Source organism: Talpa europaea, assembly GCF_964194135.1.
Source record: "Talpa europaea genome assembly, chromosome: X".
NCBI lineage: Eukaryota > Metazoa > Chordata > Mammalia > Eulipotyphla > Talpidae > Talpa > Talpa europaea.
This window is the reverse complement of record NC_140081.1, coordinates 10,902,742-10,916,036: the sequence shown is the minus strand read 5'-3', so window position 1 is coordinate 10,916,036 and position 13,295 is coordinate 10,902,742. Positions and strand designations below refer to the sequence as shown.

The window sequence follows — 13,295 nt, the reverse complement described above, 5'->3', positions numbered from 1 at the left end:
GGCTGCGAAGCTGCCTGCAGCCTCTGCAGTGCCTGTTCAATCCCTGGCCACCGGTGAGGGTCCCACACGGCGCACAGACCTCTCCTGCCACCCGCTGCTCCCCTCAGCAGTGTACTTCGGTCTTTCTGCCTGTTCTGCTCCCCGCTCTGGCTCTGGTGAATTCTCTCACCCTCCCGCGCTTCTGACTGTACCCAGTGCTTGTATAAATAAATAAATAAATCTTTAAAAAACAAAACAAAACAACAAGCAGTTTTAATATTAGTGTTACTAATCATCTTGTCTGATCAAATAAACTATAAATCTTAAATTGTCTAACTTATACTGTGAAGGGGCTGTCACCCTTTCATATGTGCTTTAATTCTCATCTGGCCATCTCTTCTGCTGGTGTTATCCTAGTATCTAGATTTCATTCTTTTGCCATTTAAATCTGGCTTTATTACTTACTAACACTCCTGGCTGATGCAGGGCTACTGCATCCATACAGTACAAGTTACAATTATGTTTATTGCAGTAAAGTTGCATGCTTTAAGAATGAATAAAGATAAAGCTAGGTGATGGGTGACTTCCAAGGGAGACGTAGGACTATGAACCGAGCATATTTTTTTAGGAAACACAACTGCCTTAGTGGTGCTGGAAGATGTGGTTTCTAAAAAGAACTGATCTCACATGTCAAATTTTTGTTACCTTCATGTTTGAAATGGGGGTAAAACAGGAAGAAAATGGATTCATGAATACAGATAGTGACTATAAATGAACCATGATACAAAGAACAGTGTCTCTAGTAATTAGCAGCCCAGCTTTGTGGTGCCCAGCATGAAGAGGGTACACTGAACACAAGCACTCATATCCTTCCCTTTATAAAATCCCCCAAATGAAGAATTCTGCAATGTTTTGCTTCCTGCCGTATGTCATAGTGATAAAATAATAACTTTAGCTTTAACTATTATATAATAAAATAGAAAAGAATATGGTGACAAAGGGAGTAACCATTATTCATTCACTCACTCTATTAATTCATTCCATAGTGCCTGGTCTCTATGGGCCAAGGGAACACAAGACAGGAATAAAATCTCTGCCCTTAAAATGCTTGTATAAAGTAATGAACAGTATTTGATATTATAATCACAGTGATAAAGGTGTGAAGAATATAAAACAGGGTATCTGGATCAGATTGTAATGTCAGGGTAGAGGGAGGAATTTGAATTACACCTGAATGGCAAGGTCAGTAATTGCATATTTCAATAAATATATATAAGGCTATTGCTATTTGGAATACAAGGTTTCATTTGAATTTCCAATTGTCCGAAGTCAAAAAGGAAAGCAGTAGTGAGTGATAAGAATGTGACACGAAGGACATTTCTATTTTTAGCTCCCAGAACATGGCTAATATCTATATGAAACTGCTGACATTTCATCATTTTGACCTACTAAAACCACAATTCACATGGTCCAACTCAATAGCTGGAAGTGAACAAAGATAGGCCATATCATCAGGTAAATGCTAGGGAAATTTGCCAGGAGTAATTCCCTAACTGAGTATTGTAATTGTTTTCTTTGCCTAAATCCAAATCTGCATAAAATCTACGTAACTTGAATAATTGTAAGATTCATTGGACGGACTTACAATGTGTCAGATATGGAAACTAAGTGCTTTTTGGCATTACCTCATGTGATCCTGGTACTTCAAAAGGCAGTTATTGTTACCCTGTGACTTAATAATGAAGACATTGAGATGTGGAGTTGTGAAAGAACTTGATCAGTCATGCCACTTAAGACTGACGGAACGGCAAAGTTAAGGTTTGAAGTGAGGAATATTTCTCAAGACTGTATTCTAAACTCTACTTAGCATTTATAGGAAAGCATGCTTATTCATTTCAAAATCAACAATAATCATATGTAGCTTGATATATTCACAGGATTACATAATATTTATTCCCTTTTAGTTATCTAACATTTTGTTAGTGCTAACACTTTTAAAAGATGTGATGTGATCTGAGGTCATTTTCACAGGCAGATAGGTAAGTAGGTAGACAGAAACACTACTTGGACAAACGTATTTGAAAACATAACATATTAACAGTAGAGAGGCTCTTGTAGAAAGCAATAATAAGCTGTTGGGTATATTTTTTCTTTATAATCTTAAAAACAAATCAAGGCTAGTTTAAACTATCAATAATCATTCCATTTCCCTTTCCATTTAGGGCATGTGATGCAATCTTGGCCAATGAACTATGGAGCTAAGTGTGCTGGAGGGATCCAGGAAAGATTTGCCTTGACTTTACAGAAAAGGACTAAAGACTGGGCCTGGTCTTCGGCTCTCTGGATGCTGTCTTATAAGAAGCGATGCTTAGAGCTGTGGGCATTACAGAAAAGCTAACTGAGAGCTCTGACCCCATAAAGCCATGAATTGCACTCCAGAACAGCCCTACTTCTGAATGTCCTGTAACTTTTCCTCAATGTGTAAGCCAAATAGTAACCTTTTCTCATTATTTGAGCTAAAAATTAGGGAGCTGTGATTAAAAATCTGACCTGTAACAAACATCAGAATTATAGCTCGATCATGTATCTAGTCTTCAGTGCTAAAGACTGTCTCCCTAACAGTCCTTCTTCTAAAGTCAAACAACATGGAATTGAGAGAATATTTGTTTACTACTTTTTACAGTTCTTTGCATTCTTTCTTTATATATACTTATCATTTAACCAGCTAAGGAAGGGACCCTTAAACTTCACAAGCGTGACATATTGAAGGTTCTCTTGCTATTCTCCCTCTGACTCTAACACACATCTTTTACATTCACATTGTGTATATCCTTTTCCACCGACTCCCTTTAGATCTGAACTATAATTATAGATATTATTATGACTATGCTCTTCCAAACTCTTTGTGCATAATGTATCTTAATAATAAATAAAACTGATAAGTGCTGCAAAATTTTTCTTTATTTTCAAGTTGTTCCTTTTTCTCCTTTAACAATTTCATATTCTGTGAATAGCTTCCCCTTGCCCACACACTTCCCACTTGCGTGTTCTTAAAAATAAAATTCATGACTTTTAGAAACTCTTCAGGAAATTACTCTAGGATCCGTAAGAGATTTAACAGGATTAATGCATGTTCTTCTGCACTGTATTGGTAGTCATTTTCTAGCTTCTCTACCTACAAAATTTAAGATATTAGGCCACTGAGCAGCTCCTGAGTTACCTACTATGCAAAAGATGTTTGATTTTTAAAAATAACTTTAAAATATATTTCTTAGCAGATCTCATTTGGAAAGCATCAATAAGTATACCCATCAAACAACTTCATGTGTATTGTAGCTACAAGCTACCAGATTTTATCTACCCCCCCCCCCAGAAAAACAAACAAACAAAAACAAAAAAATAAACACCCTAGGTTTTGCTTTGGATTTCTAAGACCAAGCTGATGAACGTGTAAATTAAGTGAGAATACTGGTAGGTTATCTCTGAGACAATGAAAAAAGAGCACATTATGACTTCATTGAGTAAGTGGAGGTACCAAGGGCATATGACTAGTGAAGAGTACTGCCAGGAGGGAAATCAGCAGGATTAAAGGATAAAGCTTTCAAAAACCTTGTCTAAATTGCCTCGCATGGCAAAGGAAAGAAAGCTGTTCCAAGCAGACTTCAAGCTGCATTAGTCAATACAGTATTTTGGTGTTATGGCAGATGATTTCTGAATGAAGTATTATCTTTACATTTTGTCGCATAATTTTATGATTTATGTGCCTTGGAAGTTGCACTGGCTGACATAATTTATAATTCAATTTATCTAAGGTATTATAAGGCCCACACCTCGGAAAGCTTTGAAAGTGCTAATTGGGATAATAGGAAATTACTTGTCTTCTCCCAAATGCCAGTGAAGTAGGTCGGGATAATTAATATGCGAGCTGACTTTTCAGTCAAAGGAAAACAAGACAGGTCTCATCTGTGTACTTTTAGTACCATCCATTTTAGACTAAAATGAGTTCAGCCCGAGAAAAACCACAGTGTGACTCAGTTAAATAATTGGATTTCAAAATAAGACAAAAGACAGTTCAACCATGAGAACACATATTGAAGTCTGTTCTAAAGAAGGCTAAATTTATACTTCATAAGCAAGGCCAAATTTCACACCTCCAAAGAAAGTAAAAAGACAGGTCACAGATTCAGGTGTATTTTGCTCCTTAGACTGCTTTGTAAACTCCTAAATATTATGCAATATATGTCATATAAAGTTAAGGTAAATATAAATGATAAGGGGTTTGGTTGAAGGCATAATTCTTCACCCTTAAATCAGAAGACAGGCTATATTTCTATGTTTTCGTCCATTACACCTTCTGCCTATTCGTAGTAAACTGAGAAAAAATGTTTAGAGCTGGAGACACGAAACGTATTTCCCCTGCAGGTCTGTACTTGATTAGTACAAATTCACCTTAGTAGGTCAAACCAAATACTGGCCTCAAGCAGGACACTTAGTAATATAGTGCGGCTGGACTCTGATTTGAACAAACATGGCTGCCTGCCGATGGGTCAGCAGCACAGAGAATGTTCCGTGTTGGAGGTGTGCCAAAAGTCTGAGGCTGTGATGGCCACAGCGCCCTTCCCATGTAGAGTTTTTGCTGGGTTGACATAACACCAAACAGCTTGATCTGAATAAGCAGCCTGGAATATACTTAGTCCTACCGGCCAACCAGGGGTAGTCGTGAACACGACGACATCCCTTAATTAGACCCACGAACATTCTTTCGAAAACACTGATTTTAGAGTTGATGTTTCCCAAATGAGGGTTCACCAGACTGCACACTCCTAAAGATTAGGAACAGTAACAAGGAAAAACCAATGTTAGCAAGATATATTTTACTAAGAAGCATCTTCTAGGCAAGCATGAAATGCACTGCTCTGGTGAGAATGGTCTGAAGGACAAAAAGACATAAAGTGGCAAGACTTATGGAGAAACACCCAGAAAGACATGGGGGCTCTGAAAGATAGTGCATGGCCATCTTTAGTGAAGCAAATCTGACTGAATAACATGACTGCCCCACAGTACTGAACTGCAAAGACAAAATGTGCAATTCCAAATTCACTGACACTTTTTTCTGAGGACTGTTCAGCCTTATCATGATGATTCCACAAAGAGAAAGTCCACTGGAGAAGATAGAAAGTACAAATAACTACCCATTTGACTCATTTGGGAACTGGAAGAAAAAACGCCATCAACTCAGGAGAGCATCTATATGGCTGAAAATAAATTCAAGCAACACGACATGCTAGAAGAAAAAAAAAAAAGGAAGTCATCTGGCTAGAGATCTCACTCCCAGGCACCACTGGGAAGCCTGAAGGAGGGGTGAGCACAGGGCCGGGGTTCCCATTCAGATCCCAGGACATGCTCCCACCTTGCTCGCCCTCCCTATGCAATACCCAGCAGGGACTGTTAAGTGTTTAGCTTAACCAAAAAAGACAGCATCGACGACTCCCACCTGTGGCAGTGATGGAACGCTTTCGAACAGAAATTTCTATTTCAGAAGGTTGTGCCTAATTTCAACACACTTTATTTTAAAACAGCAGAGATGGAAGCACTTTTTCCAGTGTTTGTAGAATCCTAAACAAACCGCATGCACTTTGTTGTGCAGCACCTGGTGACAGATGAAATGACATATCTAACATCTTTATTTACATTTTAGAAAACAATTAATTTTGGTAATCATGATAATAATAAAAGTATCATCATGCTTGCCAGAATTCCTAGAGAGGCCTAACATGGCTCCTAGATATTTCTCCCAGACTCTTCCATTATCTCCTATACGTGGGCATGTTTGGAGGACCTGGCAGGTAGCAGATGGTATGACCCTTCCTGCCCCAAGAGTGTACTTTCCATAATGCTCCCCACGGAGATTATGACTAAAATACATTTCATATGCAAGCTGTTTTAACATATGAATTGTATTATAAGCAATAGTTATATGTGGATGGTGGAAGATATAATTTAAGTCCCACTAAATAACGCCATGAAGATCCACACCATTATCGAGGAGATCCAGTGTATTTTCTTGTTAATAATGTCCAAAGTGATTCTCAGTTTGAATGAGCCATTTGACATTGACATGTTGGTAACCTGTGAGTTTTCAGTTGTCTTACCAGTAGTGATACAGAACTCACACTAATATATCTTGTAGCCAAAGTCTCATCTATCTGTCAAGCAGGCCAAAGGATAGTCTGTCTGCATCCTTGAAAAAGAGAAATGAAAGGCTGTGGGCGACAAGATGAGCCGTTTCATCAACGCAACTCAGGTCATCTGCACTAACTGGCCCAGACTTTGTTTTGAATAAAGAGATGCAAATAGTTTCATACTATTTTTCTAAGCTATATATTTTTGGTATTTTACATTCAGGACTTAGAGCCAGGCCTAGGTGTGCTTTCTTACTGAAACGACTGAGTTATAGCCCTTCCCTAAAAGTAGCCTGGGTTTCTGGCCTGGTGAATCACATTAGTTAGAAACAGATGCTTGGCATGGCATGTTGGATAAAGAACTCGATAACCAGTAAACATATTCTTAATGCCAACAAGACAGAAGTTATTTAATTGACTTGTCTCTCTTAAGAGTTGATTTACAAATTGAGTTTTGCAATCAACGTACTTAACAAGAGAGCAGATAAATGCTTTCAGCAAATGGGTTTCTAGAAACGAAATAGGCTATTTCAAATGGACAGAAAATGCTATGGGAAATTTCTTCTTGGACAAACCCTTTTGGATTTTCCCCTGGAATTTTCTAGCAGTGAAAAGGGAAGTTATATTTGTATATGTAGAATGGTGACTCTGTGTGTGTGTGTGTGTGTGTGTGTGTGTATTCACTGACGCAACCAAGGCTCTGATAACATCCTGTTTGAACCATTTATAGTTTCTTAACCCAAACTCAGAAGGCAATGACTGTGGACCAAAGGGATGATGCATGCCAGTGAGAGAAAAGTGGGTAAGAGGAGGAAGAAAAAGAAATGAATATCATTCACCTTAAAAGGCAATGAGTGACTGGAGAACAAAATGATTTGCTCTTACTATGGATGTCCTGGGATATAGGATTCATTGCTCATCATTTTCCCCCAATTTAGTGATATTCTGAAAGCAGGACATCAAGAGGCACCTAACTTCCTATGCGGAAAGACCATTATTTAGGGAAAATAAAATACTATTACCGTAAAACAAGAAATTTGGAAAAGTTAGAACTCTGTGTACACAGGCTAAGAATCTCCATCAACATACTTACTTTTGTCTCCTATGTTTTCCCCTGCTGCCTCCCCTTCCTCCTCCTCCTCCTCCTCCTCTTCCTCCACCTCTGTGGGCTGCACGTCATCCTGCGGGTCACAGGCACTAACTGGCGCATTCAGACAGCAGTGGTTGAACCCGCTATCTCGAGGCAGAGTGAAGCTTCGAGGCTTGCCCCCGTTGCCGTTTAGCACTTGCATCCGCTCGCTCTCGGCCAAGGGGTACGGCCCGTAGTGATCCTGGAGGTGGCACTTCTGCGTGGGAAGGGTGGACTGCCGCCGGTGCTCCGGGGAGATGGCCGCGGAGTCAGAGAAGACGGAGTCCTCCAGGGGCAGAGTCTGGAGATAGTGCAATCCGGAGCTGGTCAGGGGCGTCTCAATTAAATCCTGCCAGGAGCGGCGCTGACTGGCCGTCTTGCGGATGGGGGACACTGCACTGCTCCCAGTCACTTCCTGGCGAAACTCCTCATGGGAGGACTGTGACTGAGAGGTCTCCGTGGAGGAGAGCCGGCTGTGCTTGGCTTCCACGTAAGGACTGGCGCAGCTCATCTGTGGGAAGGAGCCGCAGGTCAGTGTCTACAGAATATCATTTCCACCGCCAAAGAACACACGCGCATTAGGCTGCTACCAGGTAACATCTGCTGGTCAAGTTAATGACCCGGCAACAGTTCTCAGACGTCTCAAAGTTAGGCCCCAGATTGAATTTTAAGAGATGCACGGCTACACTGAAATGCAGCTATACTGGGTTCTCATGAAAAATCTGACCTATGGATGCAAAATTTTACAATGATGAAAGCACAGGAAAAAGTGAGCGCTTATGTAAGCAGTATTCAGCAACCAAAATAACCCTAAAGTTTACAAATCTCTGTATTTGAAATCCTGAAGAACTGCTGCCAAATTCATATTTTCACATCGTGAACATCTATATTATTTTATGTTGTGCAGTTTGGGAGTGAGGGCCAGGAGAGAGGCTTTTGGATATCACTGGACAGAGTCCTTCCTTTTTTTTTTCCATAAAGACTGTCTGTCCCTATGGGTGCCACGGAAATGCTTTCTTCTGGCCTTGCCAATTCGATGGCACTCTCTAAGGGGTTAAAAGAGCAGGCAGGATAAGATTCTACCCTGATGGGGATGAGCATCTGCCTGGCGCGTAGGGATCGCGGGGTACGTAAACACAAAAGAAAAATGGGATATTTTATCACTGGAATTTAGAGTTTGGGAATTTACGTTACAGCACAAAGCGCAACTAAGAAAAAGGACTGGCATCAGGTGAATGCTGTGAGAGGCTTGCAGACGTCCCTGCGGGACAACCTTCCTCTAGCTCTGGGGTGGACACACCAGTCCAAGGCCCTTTCTGGCAGGATGAGGCAGATTTGTTTTGTGCGATGGTTGGTTGAGCACGGGACAGAGGTATCAGGCAAGACAGGTCCAGCTTAGGTGATGTGCGTGCGGTCTCTCTGGTAAAGGTGAGGAAGTTACGGGTCACCGTCTGTGGGCATTAGCTCATCTTTCCATGTCAGTGACACTGTGAATAGTTTCCTTCTTAAAATTCACAGATGGGGCCTCCCTGGTGGCTCAAGGGATTAAAACACAACCTATGAAGCTATCCGCAGCCACGGCAGCACGAGTTTGATCACCGGCCAGGGAGCTACCCACATGGCGTAGCAGACCTCTCCTGTCTTGCCCGCTGCTCCCCTCAGCAGTGTATTTCAGTCAGTCTGCCTGCTCAGTTCCCCACTCTGTCTCTGGTGGGTCTTATCACTCCCCCACACCTCTGCCTGTACCCCAGTATGCATAAATAAATAGATCTTTTAAAAAAATTCACAAATTGTGTAATTAAAGAGCTATTTGGTGAAGCTGCAGTTTTCCTGAAGTTTGAGGGAAAGAGGAAAAATATGATAAACTACAGCTCGTCACTGACTTCACTGTTTCATTTCCATAGCTCATCCCTGCAGTCTGATGTGCTAGGGAAACCACAGCATTTATTAAAGAAATGAGCACACAGACGGGAACAATTCTCCATTCTCCCTGATGTTTCTCCCGTGCTCCTTAGATAAGAGACACCGTCATCAAACATTTTCATTAAAAATACGGTTTTCCTTTTAGTTACCAGCTAAAAGCGCCCATTCATTTATTTCAGAAATACTGATTCAGTAAATAAGTGCCTGTGCTCTGTGAGGCCATGGAAATATGCCGATGAACAGGCAAGGGTCCCTCTTCTCAAAAAATTTCACCGGGCTGCCTGGTCCAGTAAGCTATCTGCTGTCCCAAATATTCTGATTTAATATGTATGGATTGGCCTGAGCATCGGCATTTCTAAAATGTTCCAGAAGTGATTCTTATTCAAAGCCACAGTTGAGAAGTGGTAGAGAATTGTATCAATACCTTGCATAATGTCTTTCTTATTAAGAATTCCCTGGAGTAATAGGGCGGTGGAATTAGGTTGGCTATTGTCACCTAAATCTAGCTTCTATTTCCTATGTGGAAGACTCAGTCCCAAGATAGGCAGAACTGACTCTTCTGGTACTGTGCAGTCTGAACTGGGACACTACCGAGACACGCTCGATAATTCTGATGGGAAAAGGGCATAAAGCAGGGTAGTCACAAGCAAACCAGGGCAGCTGTTTACCCATCAACAGATCAAAGTACAGTCCATACACAGGGTAATTTCTACAGGTTTAAGAAGTCTGGGGCACCACGAAACACACACATTCAACCAGACCCCCTGGCTGTCTAAAAAGCTAATGACAAACATGTTCAATACAGATAAAATATTAATTTTTATGAGTTGCTTCTAAAGGACAAAAGAATTAACTTTATTAATGTAAATACAGGTCAATTTATATATCTTTTTTCCTAAGGAAACACCTTTTATTGTCACTATTTCCACGAAAACTACTCTGACAGTGTATTTTCTTAATAAAGCTGGTCAGATATTTATTATGCCTGAAATCCATGGTGATTATTTCTCCTGGTTAAATTTTGTTTGTAACCTTAAATGGTCATTCCTTTTTGCTTTTACATTTCCTATTTTCTTCCTCCCTAAGAAATGTGAGGTCATTAACACTCAATTTCACTACATTTTTTTTTTAAAACATAAAAAGGGATGTTTCAGATCAAAGAATCTGATGTGATATTAAGTACACTCGTATGGCAACTTACAGAGGGAGGCCGTGGGTATGTATCGTAGGGGGGTGGAGGGCTGTCCTGTTTGGGTGTCGACGGAGTATCAGCTTCTTCCTTGTCACTCTCACTCCAGTAATCTGAAAATCCATACACATGGATACATCAACATTCTACTAAACATTTCTGGCCATATTTTCAGAATTACATGCTACCAGCTTACAAAATAAAATTAAAATTCCAACCCTACAACTTGCTCCCCAGCACCCTCTACCCCAGGCCCACCAACTTTTATTTTCAGCTAGGTGTTAAAGAGGAAGGAAGCGTATAATCACCCAATTCCAACCTTCTTTTAAAGTAAGAATTATATATAGCCACAGTCTTTAGGAGTTACAAAAAAGATATTGAAAACGAATCAGATTTAGGATGTTTCCGATTCCAAACAAAATTATTCTGAAACTTCGACTAATGAATGATGTCACTTAAAGGTGTATCATTTTATCCTAAAGATGCATTCTTAAAGAAAAGCAGTACTTATACTGCCACAGACTTTATAAACAGCTCCAAAAATAATGTTCTTAGTTCTCTTTGGCTTCGATTTGCTGGTTATCTAACAATCACTCTTTCCAAAAGAGTCATGTTAACATGAATCTCTATAACACCATACTCCCACCTCTCCTTGGAAACATATGGCAAATCCTGATTCTTGCCAAATGCAAAAGGGCAAATCTGGTGATGTGGGCTGCAAGTTCCAAACTTCTAGAACTACTTAAAAGGGCAGAAAGCGTAAGCTGCCAGACAAAGTGACTTGGCAGACCTCAGGTAAGAGGGAGGGGAAGGAACTCTTGAGATATACAATTTTTGAAGAAGTAAAATACAGCTGGAAGGCTAATAATCAGAATCTGTTCTGCAAACATCTCAATTGCCTTGTAACTGTTGGGTTAATTCTTTACATGACACAGAAGACAAAACTTAGAAGTATTACCCATACGAATTTTGGGTGAAAAAGGACTAAAACAAAAAGTTCTTTCGTTTAATAAAAACCTAAATCACAAGAGACATTACAAGCCTTAACTAATATTCAGGTTTAGGTGAAAAATCACAATGCATATTTTTACTGAACCCATCTCCATCCAGGAATTCCCCTATTGTAGTATTTTCCTTGTGGTGCTGATTAATATCATTTAAGGATAGCTAACATATATTAGGTCTTTACTATATGCTGAACAGAATGCAGAAGAACTGGAATTTGAACTAGGAAATTGTCTTGCCTTAAATCTGTGAAGGCTAAGTCACTGGATTTGTATGACGTAGCAAGAGAGTTTAATGTGGCAAATATTACGATCCTTTTATTCATCCTCCTGCTGATGCTCTATAACTGACTATTGTGAATTGAAATTCTTTAGCAATGGACATCAGGAATAAAATAAATTGTCTATTATATTCAGGCCTCAAAATACAAGGACATTGAAAATATAAAAGATAAGCTAGGAGTTGTTAATTTAAATTTCATGTCTGGTTTTTTTTTTATATTGGAATGTGCTGGTGATTTGAGCCTTCCCTCAAATATGAATTGACATAGTTGTGCAGAAATGGGTCCAGAAAACGCTGGTGAAAAAACCCCGAACTATATACTTGGGCAGATGAGGTTCAATTCTTGGCTGCACCACTTACAGTCTCTGTGCTCTCGTGATGGTTACTTAATCTCTCCGAGTCTGTTCTGTCACCTGTAAAAAGGGGCTAATAACCACCTTTCAGAGCTGTGTGTGCAGTGAGGGTGTTAAATAAGGTAAAATATGTTAAAGCGTCTTGCAATTTGAAAATTTAAATATGAGGATGCCCAGATCTTGGGTGTATTTGTAGGTAGCATGCCAGGATAATCTGACCCAGATCACACAGGAGAGAAATACCTTGTGTTCCTCTTTGAAGACAATAGTTTTTTCTTGTAGCAAGTTCTAGCAACAAAAAGTGATTTCTAAAGCTGTGTGGCCAAGGTATTGTGGGAGCTTGAAATACTACGATGAAATCACTGCTGGAGGTGAAGGGACTAAGCACCCCTGTCTCACCCCCAAGTAGTGGGCTTGCTAAGAGCACTCTGTTCTTACCCTGCCCACTAGTTCCAGAAACTGTGGCACCTGTGCTGTGTTTCTCCTTGATGTCTGCATTGATAACTCGGGCTTTCAAGGAGTTAGCACCTCAAGTGGTTCTTGTTAGCACACTGGGAAGGAGACATGTTATTAAGATCTCTTTAGCTATCACTACACGAGAAAGATTTTGGAGCTTCTCTCTTCTCTTTCCTAGATAAATTAGGACAAATTCTAGGCACTATTTGATGTAATTCTTGGGTTTATTAAAAAGCACCATCAATCTAAAGTTTTCTTGGGTTACCAAACAAAAGACTGAAATTAACTTCATTTTGTAAATTAACTTCATTTTCACATTAAGCTCTGTGTCTTTGAAAGAGAAGGGCCAGACAACAGGGTATGTAAAAAATTTAGTCAGCCCATTTTGGGTTTATGAAAATTACAGGCTTACTGTGGCTCAGAAGCTGAAACTAGTCTGATTTCATTCTAAGAGCAAATTAATTCATTTTTTCTAGCTCTCCATAAAGCACAAAACAAATGGATTCTTTTAACGTCTCTTGCAGTGATATTTAACTTTATAAGTAACTAAACATGCATAAACAGTGCCATCACTAAAAGAGAATTTCTCCTTTACCTCTCATGATGATGCAAATGGATAATTTGAGAAAAAAATGACTTTTTCATCTAGAACTATCAAATAAATACATTTTACTATTTTTTATGTGATTAAAGCTTTACAAAATCCTTATATGTAACTGAAGATAATGTATCATGAATATCTGACTTCAAGCTGAAAAGATATAGAAAAATGATAAGCAGACCATTAGCCAAATTGT

General features: G+C 39.7%; 1 protein-coding gene across 4 annotated transcripts in view; it reads right to left on the bottom strand.

The window, feature by feature from the left end:
* CNKSR2 (connector enhancer of kinase suppressor of Ras 2) overlaps positions 1–13,295 on the bottom strand; it is a gene marked incomplete at both ends in the record, with an annotated part of 238,038 nt that overhangs the window by 28,601 nt on the left and 196,142 nt on the right. For all 4 annotated transcript variants that reach the window (XM_084259165.1, XM_084259166.1, XM_084259167.1 and 1 more), the window contains 2 exons: positions 7,255–7,801; positions 10,415–10,515. In XM_084259165.1, coding sequence (XP_084115291.1) covers positions 7,255–7,801; positions 10,415–10,515 — 648 coding nt within the window. The remainder of the gene's footprint in view (positions 1–7,254; positions 7,802–10,414; positions 10,516–13,295) is intronic.